Source organism: Vicugna pacos, chromosome 21 (assembly GCF_048564905.1).
Source record: "Vicugna pacos chromosome 21, VicPac4, whole genome shotgun sequence".
Classification (NCBI taxonomy): domain Eukaryota; kingdom Metazoa; phylum Chordata; class Mammalia; order Artiodactyla; family Camelidae; genus Vicugna; species Vicugna pacos.
In genome coordinates, this window is record NC_133007.1 from 14,979,875 (window position 1) to 14,995,744 (window position 15,870).

Here is a 15,870-nt window from a genome sequence, read left to right on the forward strand (position 1 = left end):
AATTACAATTTAAATGTCTGTTTAACTTACGTCACACCTTTGTTATGTATTGCTGGGATCTCTCATTTTTTGTATCACGGCTATTTCCAAGGAGTCTTTAGTGTCAACTTGCTCCTAAATATATTGCTTGCTCTTAACCAACTTCTTATGAGAATGATTCTTGTACTTATCCCCCCACAGGCAATCAATTTTCTCAGCCGATTAAATTTCCCATTAATGGAATCTCGGATTTGAAAATTACCTCAGGAGACAGTGAGAAGTTCCCATCAAGTTCTAAAAAGTCTGAGGACTGGCCTGACTGGAGCGACCCCGAGGAGCCCGAGAACAAAGCCGCCAGCCTCCAGGTCTGTCCCACAGAGCCCTGGGCCGCTGCCATGCCCCCACGCACCAACGTGAGTGTGGACGAGGAGGAGACTTGGGATGACTTTGAGCCCAGCGGCTTAGACACTGAAATAACTCCGGAAGGTGGAACCACGGCTATAAGACCTATTACCTCAGGGGAGCACAAGGCCATTCCGACTTCGCTTCCACTTACTGAAGAGGCCAAGCCTTTGAAGTCAAGCCCACCGCAAAAGACCGGCCTTGCACAGTGCAGGGATGACCCACACCAAACCAGGCCAACAAAAGTGTCGTCACAAGACAGGCGCCCTAAGGTTCCATCAGAACTTGGCTTAGGAGAGGAGTTTACCATTCAGGTAAAGAAGAAGCCAGTAAGAGACCCTGAGCTGGACTGGTTTGCTGACATGACCCCAGACATTAAGCCTTCCACGGCTGCTCTTGTCCTACCTGGGCTGAGGACAGAAGCGATGGAAGTGATGGTTCCCACTAGGGAGCATGTCTCCTCAGTGTTGCAGTTTTCCTCAAAATTTGCTGCAGCAGAAATGACCGAGGTAAGGATCACTGCACTGTGCCGTGCGCGTTTAAGGACCTCCCGCGTAGCTGCCAGGTGCACTGTCCCATTTATAACAGGTGACGTGCTGTTCTAGTGAGAGAAAAGACTGATGTACACAACTAGGTACAATGGTCAAGCGTAAAATGAATAAACTCAGGTCCTGTAAACGGCATCTTTCCTTCCTTGGAAAAATGCAGCAGTGCTTGGCCTAAGTGTTTAACGGGCCACTTACTGCAATAACCTTTTTATTTGGAGAGGGGGATTAAACCAAGAATGTGGTGTCATCAGACTGATCTTAATGATTATGTGGTCACTGGAAAGTTATTTTCCAGTGTACTGCTAGAATCAGGGTAATCCTTTCAGCTTCCTGTTACAGTAGTTTTTACACGAGGAGATGTCTTTTAGACACGTTTTGGGCCCCTTTAAAATTCCTGATCTTTCTAGTCTGAACATGAGTTGTTTGAGCAGGTTGCCCTTGGTTTGCTTTATCTTGTTGCAGGGAGAGTCTGCGGGCTGGGGAGAAGAAGGGGAGCTGAACTGGGAAGACACTAACTGGTGACAACGGGTGTGAGTTCATCTCTAGGAAAAAGGATTCCTTTAAAAAAAAAATCAAACTAATACCTCAAAAGCAGGCTCTGCAGACAAGAAAACCCCAAAGCATCCTGTTTTTCTCATACCAGGAGCTCTTTTTCCAGTCTGTGCCAATGGAAGCGTGAGACGTGGCGTGCTGGCGGGAAGCCCTGGGCGGCAGGAGGTTTCCAGCCCTCCTCAGAGGACGAGCCTGTGCGTCCGACTAAAGCCAGTTTCTGTGAAGAGCAAGTGGCTGTGGAAAGGTTGAATTTACTGCTTTTTTTTCCAGAACAATTCCAGACGTAAAGAAAATAAATAGAAAAATCCAAGCTGATTAGCTTAATTTTGTGCCATTTCTTTGTCAGAAGAGTAAGCTCTATTATGAAACCTACTGAAGATATTTTAGCTGTAGAGTATGGAAATGACTTTAAATTGCTGAGGTTCCCTTAGGCAGCTTATTTATTTGTTTACAGATGTGCTATCTGAATGAGTGGCCCTGTGGGGACCGGGGCAGTTACTGACTGTTCCACCTGTGTTACCTTGTACCAAAGTTCTTAATGAGAAATACCCCCACAATCCTGTTCCCTTAATGTCCAATAAAGACTATTTTCATTAGATTCAACTTTACAAAAGTTGTTTTATGTGTTAGAAAATATACAGACATAATTACATCAATATTTTCACTTAAAGAATCTATTGCAGGATGACAAAAAATGATATCCAACTCTATCTGGTGCTAATGTGGTCCAGTCCACTCAAGTGTCACCTTAAACCACATGGCGTTTTAGCTCGTCGATTCTTTCGTGGAGCGCCTCCATTTCTGTTAGAAGCCAGTCTGGGGGAACGGACTGCTGGAGTAATGACTCAATTGCCCCCAAGGCCCCTGCCGCCGCCTGCACTGCTGCCCTGTACTCTTCTTCCACGGGGAGCTCGTGACGGGCTCTCTTTGCGTAAGGCTGGCAAATGAGAACAACGTGGTGAGTGATGCCATGGTACCATTCCAAAATGATTAAAGACCTTTCCACGTTTTACATGAAAATTTTATGGTTCACAAGGGCTGAAGGGCACCCTCCCCCTGCAATCATCTGGAGAGAAGTGAAGGCATTTTTGCTCTGTCACAGGGGTTCGGGGCACTACCATCAGTGCTCAAGGTCCGAGGAGACTAAGAAGTGCTGCCTTGTCTGGTAGCTTCCAGTGGGTATTCTTTAGACATGTGATCTGTCCTTACAAAAAGCCCAAGTATGAATTTTCTGAACGTTTCCTATTTCCTTTTTAACGCTAAGTTTATAATAATGCTTTTGAGCCACTTAAGTAAACTGTCAGGCTTTCTAACATCATTGCACCAGGAGGGAGAGGAAGGGTTGGGGCCAAGACAGTTTTTATAATCCTTATCTTCCTAACGAAGGTCATAATATATACTCTTGAGGGCTTACATAACACTAATGATATATTTAACTTTATAGATTTCAGGCATAAAAGTTACATGTCTTGAAAACAAGTTACTGGTTTTTGTAAGAGTTGTAACTAAAATTTACCAGAACGTTATTCCCCTTAGAGATTACCATTCCGCACATACTATTAGTGCTCAAAACAATCTTGAATATCCTTAGCAGTGTCAGATTTCTCCCTTTTAATAGGTAGACATGGTTTCTAGACAACGCCAGAAATTCTTAGGCTGGTTTGATGAATGAGGCAAGGGAGCAAACTAAACATTTTGGAAAAAAGGTTAATTGGTTTTGAAACTTGCATTTGTAGCATCACTGGTACAAACACGTAACTTTTCCAAAGGTTACTACAAATAACTGAAAGTTAGAGTCTATTTAGTATGAAGTTTAAACCTTTTTTGTAGTCCCATCTGTTCTGTGTATTGATAGCCTTTTAGGAAGACATGTGACTTTTAAAAGAGCACTCGCTATAAAAAAGGACTTTACGTGTCTAGATCTGTTTGATTATCTTGATATTCAATATGAGGCCGAGAGCCACGCTTGTTGTACTTTTATCAGTAGGTAGAAGGGCAGAATGTCTTATTTAAAGCCTGACCCACACTGACAAGCAGTCCGTACCTGTAAAGATGACCACTTTGCTTCTTCCACAGTAACTTTAGCAAAGGGCTCCCAGAAAATACCTTTCTCCTGTTTGATACGTTCCACTCGGGCATCTGCAGTTTCATCTACAAACCCCGTCTGCCAGAGAGCATGAAAAACCAAGTGAAAAATCAACATGTTACCATTTTGGTCCTAGTACAGAACGCTGTGATGTTCAAGAAGTGAAAGGGCCAAAGCTTGTGTGCTGAAGAGCCAAGTGTTAAGCTGTTCTGGCTTAGCCTGTGAACCAGGCAAATTCTGGAAGTTGGACTCACCTGTAAATGTATCCTTAGTGTAATCTGGGTAAAATTATTCTACAGTGTTCTCCTTCCTTACAGAAAAGTGGTAGTGTCGTCTTTCCAGAAAAAAATGAGTCTGCTGGCCTTTACTGAATCGGGGGGGAACTGGCATAAGCAACATGGACACACACGCACTTAGGTCCAGCTTACATGTAACCTGTGCGTATATGTAAGTAGTAAATAGAAGACTAGCCCAGTTCAAAATGAGATTATTATTTACAAGAATTAAATTCACTTTCTCCTGGCGTTGTAAATTTGTGGTTTAACTGTCCTGTTGGTGCTTCAGTGAACCCTTAACTTACATCCTAACACTGTCCCCACAAATACGGGAGCCCTATGATTCAACAGTTTGGTCAGTATTTGGAAAAGAAGGTCTGGTGTCCCGTCGAAGCAGAAAAGCCATGACTACATTAAAATAGTAAACATGACCCTCTCAGGCCTACGATTCCACATGTGAATCTAATTAAGATCAGTAACAAGCAGGGGACCCCCGTTAGTCATCTCACTGCCCTAACGCTCCCAAATTACAGGCAGAGTTACTGCAAGTGCTTTATTTCTGACTTGTAATGTGGTCCCACCTGTGTAACGTGTCACCACTGTGCTAGTAAGCACTGTGAAAAGTTTAAGCTAAAAAGGTATTTAACTTGGTTATAATTTCAAAAAAGGTAACATGATAACAAAATATGTTACACTACTGTTTTGATTCTATATAAATACAGTACCTTCTCCAGAAAGGATACAACTTTGTTCTTTGTTTCTTCAGAACTGAGACACAGTGGAACTATCTCTTCCTGATTTGTTCCCTATTAGAAGATTGATAAACAAAACCACTGTTAATATATTTCAACAGCTTGCAAAAACAAGTACATGGGCTTGAAGAATGACCTTAGTTAAAATAATCAGCGCCAGAGGATCCTCAGACTGTAAGCTCATAGTTCTTTCAGGGCCTTTCAGAGCACGACACCCTGCACAAGTGCAGGGGTGAACTACGTCCGCCCAGTCATCCTGGCGTCTCGGGGCTCCCTTAGGACCAAAGGCATGGCTTGCATGACAGTGGGTAAGAGGAAGGAGCAATTACCAGACGACTAGTAATATCTCCTCCAGCACAAAACTCTGACTAAGATACAAAAATAGTTTGTTTTGGAAAATTTGAAATACTAAAATATTTTAGAGGTCACTGATTGATCGGCCTTCTAATTACCTCTGCAAACTGAGTGAATGCCTCCAAGGTATGTTGTTCTAGTAACCAGTTCCTGTCAGCCAGCAGTGAGGCAAAAATAGAAGACAGGTTGGGCAGAATTTTGTCCTAAAAAGAGAACCAAACCTTAATAAGTAGAAGAAAACTAAAGCAGAGTACATTCATTATTGTGACATTGTCAAGTGTCCATAATTCTGTCCCAGTGAACACGTCATAAAACCTGTCTGGTCACGTCACTCCTTTGTTCAGGTCCTTCTGAAGGCAGCTTCCCACTCCCTCAGAGCGTGCCTGCCAAGCCCCACGAGCTCTGCGTTGGCTGCGCTCGGTGTGCCAGGCGCTCCCCGCAGGACCCTCACTCACTCTCCCCTGCTCGGGAGCCGCCTGCCCCTCAGCTTCAGCAAGGTGACATGTGAGGACAACCTGAGGACTCCACTGACCGAGTCCAACTTAAGACTCTACCCGCACATACACATTCTTTCTCCCCTTGCCTGCTTCGCTTCTCTCCGTAGCGCTCACCACCATTTCACGTGCGACCCGTGTCAGCGCTTGACTGTCTGCAGCTCCCGGCAGGCTGAGGGCGGGCGTGAGCTTAGTTCATTACCGAGCCCCAGTGGTTAAAGCAGTGCCGGACACACAGCAAGAACTCAATTTACTAAGTCAACCCGTCTCATGGCTTTAAAGTGCCTCTTACATTTCTTCAGACCTTAACTTCATTCCTGGGAATATGTAAGGTAATTCCTGCTAATAAAACATTTGTTCCCTGAGTTCCGGGCCCATCAGGGTCCGTGGCTGTGCACTAATGAAGCAACATTAGGAATACATTTATTTTATGCTAAAATGAAGATAGCTCAAATGCAAGTATCTGAGTACTTTTGTCCAGAGAATTGAAAAGAAGCTATCAAGTCTACAGTGTCTCATGAAACAAACGTACATGATGAAAACATACAGTATGGTATTATTTCATGGTAAGTAAGAAAACCCTTTAGAAACTAACTGGTTAAATTTTTGGTTTCAAAGATTTTAATCAGCATGTACTGAGATAATGTCCATCCATCATGTTTTTGTTGCAGTTACATAAAAAGTTCTCATCAGTGAACTCTACAGTATCTCCCGTGGAGGTGGGGCAGAGTCAACTGTCTAGAATCGTTTTAACCACAGTAATAAGGCAAAACGCAATTTAGGAGGAGGACTTCCTTTTGCTGTGAAGTATGTCTTAAAATTCAGCAGAAGTGTATTAGCAGGGTTCTTTTTATAAATAAATATCCATTTGTTGACTATGTATACTTTGCAACATTTTTAAAAATATTGTCTTAAAAAACAAACAGGTTCACTCTGATGGATATAAAACCAAGAGAATAATTTTGATAAATTACCCTATTTCCTCACTGTACGCTGCTCCCTAGAAGACATGAATATGACTTCCTTCCTCGGGAACTCTGTGTGCTAGAGCCCACGTGGAACGACTCTCACACTGCAGCAAACGCTATGAATTACTTGTATGTCAACATACATTTTTCTGAAAGAAAACGAGTTCTATTTTGACAGTCACCCTCTCTTCACAAAATACATTTTATATTCCCCCCTCAATTTTCATTGTCAAAAATCCACAGAATTCCAGAAACTAAAGCCTAAAAATCCCTTAGTAATTCTTAGGAGATTTTGTTAGCATGGGAACAACATTAAGAGGGTATTACCTGCATAGCCTGAGGTATAAAAAGTTTTCCTACAGAGGATACAAAATCAAGCACTGCCAAACGCACGTGGTCGGGAGGCTCTAGTTTAAGTAGTGAGTTCTGCAAAGTGACCACCTAAAGGGGGCAAAGACCAAAGAACAGTTATAAATGAAAACAAATGTTCTGTAGAGACATGCCTGAGACTTGACGGATACATGGAAGGGGAAATCAAACCAAACCCAGAACAGCTGAACACTCCACAGAGCCTAAACTTCACAGGTAGAATCTGAATAAAATAAAGTGAGTCCATTTTTACAGCATTTGTCCTGCCAACCACTGTATTAAAAAAAAAAAAAAAAAAAGAAATCCACATGTTCCTGAAAAACTATGTACCAGTACTCTTCTTTCAAGTCTTTAAACATTATTTTATATTTTAAATTCTAGAGAAAAAAGTTCATTACTTAAAGCATGGGTTGGCCTTTTCTACAAAGCGCCAGATGGTAAATATTTTAGGCTTTGCAGGCAACATGTTCCCATGTTCCTTGTTGCAAATTCGTTTTTTTTCCCTTAACCTTTGAAAAGTAAAAATCATCCTTTGCTCTTGTGCTGAAAGCAGGAAAGCAGCATCTAGCCAGGAGGCCACAGTGTTACCAACCTCTAGTTTAAAAGAACACTAAGATTGTCTTTTTTCCCCCCCACATTATTTGATTAACTTTCTTTTTCTGGGTGGGGGTAATTAGGTTTATTTATTTATTTAGTGAAAGTACTGGGGATTGAACCCAGGACCTCGTGCATGCTAAGAACGCACTCTACCACTGAGCTATACCCTCCCTGCTGAGATAGTTTGCTACAAAGGAAGCAATGTCTAAATGAACAATTTACTTATGTTGAAATTTTAGAATGTTAGTTATTTGGTTTTTTTTTTAAAGGTAGGCACAATTACATCAAAACTATCAGTATTTAATTTTTCAGAAAAGAATATTAGAATCTTCAGGATCAACATTAATTTGAGTCAATTATTTTACTGTATTCTCATTCTCTTTAGTAATCCATGACACACGTATAATTTAAAATATGCCTAATTAGTAAATACTGATTGATGCTAAATTCCTGATGTACACAACCACTCATCAGACCTACTAAAAGCGAAGCATCGCTCACTTCACTGTCGACATGCTGTGACAGGGCACTACGTCTTCCATGCCCTTGCTCCCTGGGAGGGGTTAGCTTTACCTCATGACAGTCTGTTTCCTGTGTGACCGGAAGCTAAAGCCAACTCCTGAATTGGGGGATCCAGTCTGTTCAGTATGGACTCATTCCAAGGCCTCAAACCACTTCAGGTAAGATGAAGGTCTTTCCCCTCTTACCTCTCTCTCAATCGCTTAGAGCCTCCGAAAGCGGGGCACACCTGAGGCAACACCACAGGGATCCCCCAGTGGCCGGTTCTGCCCGGCCCTGCCACACACTGAGGCCAGAGAGAAAACTCAGCAGTGCTCTTCAGTCATCTTACTTCTTCAAAGAAACAATGAGGATTGTCCTTAAGCCCACACTGGTTTTATACCACACTTCCACAGCTACTGACACGCCTCTGAAAATGCTACCACTGTAAAGCTCACATGTGTACTAGGACTCCTAACCTCGGGGATTTTTCTTGAGTGTTAATAGCAACAATGAAAAAGCTTTGACTATTTAGTATCAGGAGACAGAGAAGAAACAGATAAAGGCTGAATTACCAGCCCAGTATACTAACAAAACCCTACTAGGAGAAAGACAGAAGAAATGAGATATCCTTGGACAAGCACATCTGTCACATTTATATGTTCAGCTCAACAAGAAAGGGTAACAAGCAAACTGAGCAACAAATCATTAGAAAGGACTTCCCAGAAAGTTATTTTAAGTGATACTAGTTTAACAACTTCCTCAGCAAAGTACCAACTTGCTATTTCTTACCTGACTTATCAGCTGAAGATCTAGAGTTTGAATGAAAAATCCCAATAGTGGAAGTAAAAGGCTGAGTGTCTGTTGAACGTAAGGTTGACCTGTTACCTTAAATAAAAAGCACAAAATAATTTTGGTAATAATGTTCAATTATATGAGAATAGCATTTATTATATTTATACCAGGCAATATACTAAGCACTTTATATTTATTACCTCATTTCTTCTAATTCTATGAGGTAGATATTACTTCCCTCACTTTACAAATAAGAAAAAAGGGCCAAGAAGTTAAATGATTTACTCTAGATCACACGGCTAAGAAAAAGCAAAGCCACGATTCAAATCCGGATTTAACTTGGATGGAGATCTGTCTGCTACTGAAAAGCCTGCATATTCCTTAGTCTTCTTAAATTTCCATTTCTCCTCTCCATAACTGTTGTTTCTATCATGATATTGTAAGCTCTATATCACCAGCAGACAGGCCCTCAGTGATCATTTACTGAATGACTTATGAGGTCAGGGGAAAGTACTTGTTGACGTCAAAATGCTGCAGTAGGGAAATCCGACCATACATAAACTTTAATGATAAAACTTCACCTGCAAAGACATTTCTATGATTTCTCAAAAGTGTGAATGTTGCCTTCAGCCTCCATTGGCTGGGACAACCAGGCGTCACACGTTTATTTCTATTTAAATGTCATATTTCGATATTAACTAAATATGATTTTTAAATCACAATAATCTGTGGACCACATTCTACCTCTACACTGATCATCACGTGGCTCTTTGGCTTTGCTGGGGAAACGAATACAAATTAGCCTCACCCTTTCAGTTGCCCCAGATCACTCTCCACTGCCCAAAACATGTTATAAAGGACCATGGAATCGACAGAAACAGGCTACACTAACCAAAGAGAGAAGAAAACAGGGGAAAATGGGGTCCAACCGGTCTTGATAATAGTTAGCTGGACTGTCACAGCTGCTTTACCAGGCTCTAGTTTTACTAATCTAATTCTACCATACTCTTAAGAAGAACTGGCTGAAAGAGCACAAATAGGTATTTTAAGTTCTAATCACAAGTATGACCAGCACCTAAAGAAATCACATACTTTTTATTCGACAGGGACACTTCAGTACTTATTCTTTTTTCAATATTTTATTTCTTCTTCAGGGAAACGATCTGTTGCTTTCCTTACCAGTTTAACGTTTAAAAGAGCCCAAAGCTGACTCCCAACTTCCGTAACTGCAGTTTGTTGTCCAATATCCAAAGCTTCCCCAGCAGAATTACACACAGTAAGCAAAGCAGAGAGCACCGTGTTCTAAGGGGGAGAGACAGGGAAAGGACAGAGTTCGGATACCAGTCTATAGATGCTGGAGCCAATTACCTGGAGGTTAAGAGTTACTCATAACTCTTCATAAAACCCATACAGAATTATATTTCTAAGACCCAAAGCCATCTTTTCAGCTATTTCCTTAGTACATGTATATTTGGCTAAAACCAGTTTTCCTTATACACAGAAACATTAGCTTCATTTTTCTAAATAAACATTCATTTTCCCTTTTAAAAGTCTGAAAATTTAATGAAATGGAAACAGCATCATGTTTTAATAAATAGGCTTGTAGCAAATGGTCAGTATGGTCAGGCTAATTTTATAATATTCATCAACTAAAACTTTTTTTTTTACATTATGCTTAGCAATCTTCTAAAGTTACGTTATTATTGCTATTGTTTTATAATTAATCTTTAAAATTTCTCAGCAACTCTGCATTCAATAAGCAAATATTTTATTTAAGAAGTACACTATCTACAGTTTGAAACTAAAAACAATCTTTCTTGGATTCACTCTCTGTATCATGTCTCTGGCCAGGAATGGGGTTGGCTGGGGTGTGGTTCGAGTAAAGGGAGGCCACATGAGAATGTAATGATCAGTAACTTTGTCTTTAATCTGTTATACTTCAACAAACACATTTAAATTTATGTAATTACCATACTGCTTTTAATTTATGATTTACCTATTTTCTTTTACAAATAAACAGGTTAAATGACCTGCTGAACTGAAGTCTTGGTTACAGAGTGAAGATTTATTAAATTTTAGAAAATAGGTGCTTTTATCTGATACAAAAGACTTTGTCTTTACTATAGAGATTCGTGCACAATAAGGCAAAATCTGAACAATCTCACCTACTCCTACCTAGGCATTTAACAGCTTTTCCAAAATACACATTAAAAATTTCTTTTTGAATATATGTAAATGTTTTAAATTATCCTGATGATTAAGGTCAAGGTCCATTATGTAAGAGTATCAGAACATTTATACTCAGTATAGAAACAGAAGCCCTGAGAAAACTCTGAACTTTAAAATTGCAAATAGGCCCCTAGCCCCTTGAATGCCCTGTCCCCATCCTCACTTGATTTTTTCCTACTTACAACACACTGATATGTATATACATATATATATGTGTGTATGTGTGTATATATATATATATATATATATAACTTCTCTGTCCACAGCTAAGCTAGAATGTAAGTCCATGAGAATAGGAATTTTTGTTTGTTTGGTTCCCTGATATATCCCCGATGCCTCAGACAGAACTTGGCACATTCGAGCACTCAAATTATGCTGAATGAATGAATGGATAAAAGAATGAGCAAATAAATACTCAACTACGTGTACTATATTCAGTCAGTTTTTAAAAACTTTTTTTTAACTGATATGGAATAAAAAAGAAATTCACCTTATTTTAGTAAGGAACATTCTAAACAGAAAGGTACATAAAGGCTCAGAACAGGTTTGCATAAAATAAAGGCTGTACAGTAAATAGAAGAATCGTTTCTGCCTAACCCGGAGATATGTCAGCAAAAATACTACCAATAAAGTATTTCGTGTGTTTCATGATGTTCCAACGTGTCTTGGGTTACAGACACCCTCCCCCAAATATAATTTACGTCAATCAAGATAATAATACTATGTTTCTCATAGACTCTTACAATGTAGAGATCTGAAACTCTTGCTAGATTCTAACCTAAGGGTACGACTGTGTCTGTCTGTTTAACAACACAGCCCCAGAAACTTAAACAGTGCTTAATAAACAGCTGCTGAATGAATCAAAGCCATCAAAGTTTTCTTACCAGAGACTCCAGCTCCCCCACCGTGCGACTGCTGCCTAGCCACTCCCTGCACTGCGCGGTGCACACCCTGCTGACCTCGCGGGCGGTCTGTCGCCTAAGATCAGCAGGTAATGCCTGAAAGGAAATGTACTGCCACAGAAGCAGATTTCCTGGTTCTTTCGGGGAAAATTTCTGGATAAACTCCACCTGAAATGAATTGTTACAGAAACAAGAGCAACGTAAGACAGTCTAATGAATGGATACACCAAAGGTAAGTATTAGCTTCTATGTTCAGTATTTTGAAAAAGTTTTTAACGGAACCGCAGTATCACAAGGTACCAGACCAAGGTAGCTTAAACAAACACGCACTATTATTTTTGTTGCTGTTGCACTGATCTCCAAAATGAAAAACAGGTGAATGGAGCATGATACAAATGCATTAAGAAATGTTAAATAATGTACTTCACTATTAGTGATGTCAGCTATTTCACGTGGTCCTACCCAAGAAGCCTATTATTTTCCTAAGAATTTGTGTACTCACCACCTTGTTAAGTCAAAAGTAGTATTTCAAAATATGCCAAGACTCATTCAGCCAACCTTTGTGGCTTACTACCCAGCTGACTATGGTTAAGAACTTAAAGAAGCAAAGGTCACAGGTTCAGTTTTCCACTGGCCCAGCCAGCTCTGCTTTTAGACAACATATAAAACTCATTCACAAATGTTCAGAACAGTACAGTTAGCAAATCCATTCTATCACTGAAATAATTCAAAGTGCCTCCAGGTTAACAGAAAAACAGTACTGTTTAAAAAAAAAAAAGGCTCCAACAGATTAGACAAAAATGGAAAACAAAAGTTCTAAAAAATCAGTTAAAATGTGAAATTAGTTTCTGGTGAAAAACAGCAAAAACAGTGGTGCACTTAGTTACTAATTTAGGTATAATCCACTAGGAAGTACAGTAATGTAATTTTTTTTTTAATCTGGCAATAAGTCTATTTCTCTTGAGTGAATACCCAAGAGTTTATTTCTGGGTTGTATGGATGGTAAAGGTGTATTTTACTTCATAAGAAGTTGCCAAGTTGTTTTCCATATTATCTCTTTGCCTTCCCACCAGCAATGTGTGAGAGTTTCAGCTGCTCAGCATCTTTGCCAGCAGTCTTGAAAAAAAATTTTCAGACGTTCTAATTGGCATGTAGTGATACCATATTGTGGGTTTTTTTTTTTTAACTTTTTTTACTGAGTTATAGTCATTTTACAATTTGTGTCAAATTCCAGTGTAGAGCACAATTTTTCAGTTACACATGAACATATATATATTCATTGTCACATTTTTTTTTGCTGTGAGCTACCATAAGATCTTGTATATATTCCCTTCCCTGTGCTATACAGTATGATCTGTTTATCTATTCTAGTAATGTAATTTTTAAAAGTAGAATAATTCAGTTTACAATATCCAAAATCTACTTGTTGAATGAAAATTTTCCCTGTATCAGAAACAAACACAGACTCATAGACATAGAATACAAACTTGTGGTTGCCAGTGGGGAGAGGGGTGGGAAGGGACAGACTGTGAGTATGAAATTTGTAGATACTGACAGGTATATATAGAACAAACAAGATTATACTGCATAGCACAGGGAAATATATACAAGATCTTGTGGTAGCTCAGGGTGAAAAAGAATGCGACAATGAATATATGTATGTTCATGTATGACTGAAAAATTGTGCTCTACACTGGAAATTGACACAACATTATAAACTGACTATAACTCAATAAAATTAAATTTAAAAAAAGGAAACAAACAAAAACCCCCACTATATTAAATTTGACAGAGAAACTCTTCTACATTATATATTTCACTTATATTTGGATTTTATTTTGTTTGCAGAAAATATTTAGCTGTCAAAACAAGGAAGAAATCATGTAGCTATCTTTTGGGACAGCAGATAAAGCCAGAAAAATGGATCCCTTGATGAGCTATGTGTCTATTATAATAAGCAGCTTTATTCAGGAAATCAAACTGCATTAGGAAAGCCAAGAGAATTGTGCCAACTGATCAACATCAGTTCAAACAAGACCTTTCCTTCTAACCAAGTCCAGTGAGCCAGTGAATCCCTTGCCAAAACAGAACTATAACTCATAATGCCCTGGATAACACAAAAGGGTAGGTGTTGGCAAAATCTGTTACATACAAAGGCTGATTGATTGACTTACTATTCTGAATTTGAAAACCTTGGCCACGGCACAATTTTCAAGATTTAAAACTGCTAGTCCTGACAGTTCACAAGAAGTGAAGCATAAGGGGATAATGTGCAGATCGTTATGACTTCCCTCCTTAACATCAAGGAGAGAGAAGCAGACACCAGTGGGCTTAAAATGCACATAAATGTAGTCGTCTTTACGTGGAAGTGGCAGCACAACCACCAGTGAGCCCACGTCAGGCGTATTAGGTCCCTCCCCTCAGGCAACCTCCTTGTACTTTTCCCTGTTTCTATAAAATAGGAATACTTTGAACAGTTACACACCAAGAGAAATGACAGGACATTCCATCATTACTCTCCAATATTGAAACAGTAGATACATTTTAATCTCCCTATATACTTGCATTTCCCCCCTGAATTACTATGTATCACAGATACCTTTCTTTTTTTTAAGTAAAACATGTCTTAAAAGAAAAATAAACTGAGCATGCCAGAAGAACTTTGGTTAGATGCTTACTTGATTTGTGTGTGTGTGTGTGTATTTTTTTTTCTTTATCTCCTCAAGGCTCACAACTGCCATCTGAGTAAGTATTAGTACTTCAATTTTAGGATTAATGAACTCTCCCAAGGACTCTCAGAACAGGGATTCAAATTCAGGTTTGCCCCTTAGTTTTAAGTTTTAGTAGAGTAACTTGACCATAGCGGGAAAAGTCAGTATTTGATAACTGAAGGCAAAAATTAAAAGCCCTCCCTTATCCGTGATGTACACATCTGGCAGCCTCAATTATTTGGAAAACTTCAGAAAACTGAGAATGTAAGAGACCTCTCAACATAAACCAGTTTGTCTATAACAAAGCTTCTAGTTCCTTTAGGCTAATTCATTCTGAATTGTATTAACCTAAAAGTTAAAATTTCACAACCCTGGGGAAAGGATTTTATCCCTATTTTATAAGTGAGAAAATTAAGGTTAAAAGGACCCTTCCTTCTCCAAATCTCACTTCTTTAGGAAGGGCATCCCAGTTAATAGGGCTTCTAGGAAGAACAACGTGCCAGGAACCAGGGGCAAGACTTTTGACAGGGGAGTAAAAGGTGGTAAAATTCTAAGAGATGTGGAGCAGACAAGCCCTCAGGAGTTCTGGAGGGAAGAACAGCAACCCTAACACGCTCTGCAGAGGGCTGGCTGCCAGCCGGGCCTGGGGTGCTCTGCCTCGGGGACAGCGCAAGGAAGAGGGCTGGCAGGTTGGTGTGGTTCCTCTGGGGCCTGGCAAACCTCTCTCGAGCAGCAGAGCAGGCATGGACTTGCGGTAAATACTCCCATCAGAAATGACTCCCAGCATTTACTAAGCACCCACCTAAGCCCGGCGCCATGCTGTGTGTTTTGTATATATTATCTCTAAGTCCTTAAAATTTTTTTCAAAATGGCTACAAAGATCTGCTGCTTTGTAGGCAGGGAAATTGAGGTTGGAAAGTATGACCTGCCCAAGGTCACAGTCAGCCAGGACTCACACCAAGGCCTGTAACACCATTCAGTCGTCCAGTGGTTCCTCAGCTTATGTCCATGTCAGAATCATGTAGGAATTTGATAATACTCATAAAAACAAAGTACTGAGCCTCGTTTCATAGCTACCACTCCAAACTCACTCCATTCACAGGTTAAGGTCCAGGACACTGTATTTTTAAAAAGCTCCTACAGGAACCTCAGAGTGACCAGTCCAAAGGACTAGGCCAGGCCACACAGGTCCCTGCAACCGGAGGACGTCCCCCGTCCTGGCAGAGCTCGTTGTCCTCACCACAGCAAACTACCGAGGTTCATCATCCTTTCTGTTTTCCTCTCCAAGTTTAATTTACTTACTGTACAAAAAAAGTTTTAAAGAAGGTATCACTAAGGGCATAAGTGATATTCTAGTTC

At 40.0% G+C, this 15,870-nt stretch overlaps 2 protein-coding genes across 10 annotated transcripts in view; one reads left to right on the forward strand and one right to left on the reverse strand.

Annotated features, from left to right (window-relative positions):
• The window catches only part of SCYL3 (SCY1 like pseudokinase 3), a 34,570-nt gene extending 32,491 nt beyond the window's left edge, over positions 1 to 2,079 (forward strand). For all 7 annotated transcript variants that reach the window (XM_072946153.1, XM_072946148.1, XM_072946154.1 and 4 more), the window contains 2 exons: positions 181 to 890; positions 1,392 to 2,079. In XM_072946153.1, the coding sequence (XP_072802254.1) occupies positions 181 to 890; positions 1,392 to 1,451 (770 nt within the window). In that variant the 3' untranslated portion in view covers positions 1,452 to 2,079. The remainder of the gene's footprint in view (positions 1 to 180; positions 891 to 1,391) is intronic.
• FIRRM (FIGNL1 interacting regulator of recombination and mitosis) overlaps positions 2,080 to 15,870 on the reverse strand; it is a 39,273-nt gene continuing 25,482 nt past the window's right edge. For all 3 annotated transcript variants that reach the window (XM_072946143.1, XM_072946144.1, XM_072946146.1), the window contains 8 exons: positions 11,783 to 11,968; positions 9,849 to 9,971; positions 8,667 to 8,762; positions 6,738 to 6,851; positions 5,047 to 5,151; positions 4,568 to 4,648; positions 3,526 to 3,645; positions 2,080 to 2,418 (listed from right to left, as the gene is read on the reverse strand). In XM_072946143.1, coding sequence (XP_072802244.1) covers positions 2,230 to 2,418; positions 3,526 to 3,645; positions 4,568 to 4,648; positions 5,047 to 5,151; positions 6,738 to 6,851; positions 8,667 to 8,762; positions 9,849 to 9,971; positions 11,783 to 11,968 — 1,014 coding nt within the window. In that variant the 3' untranslated portion in view covers positions 2,080 to 2,229. The remainder of the gene's footprint in view (positions 2,419 to 3,525; positions 3,646 to 4,567; positions 4,649 to 5,046; positions 5,152 to 6,737; positions 6,852 to 8,666; positions 8,763 to 9,848; positions 9,972 to 11,782; positions 11,969 to 15,870) is intronic.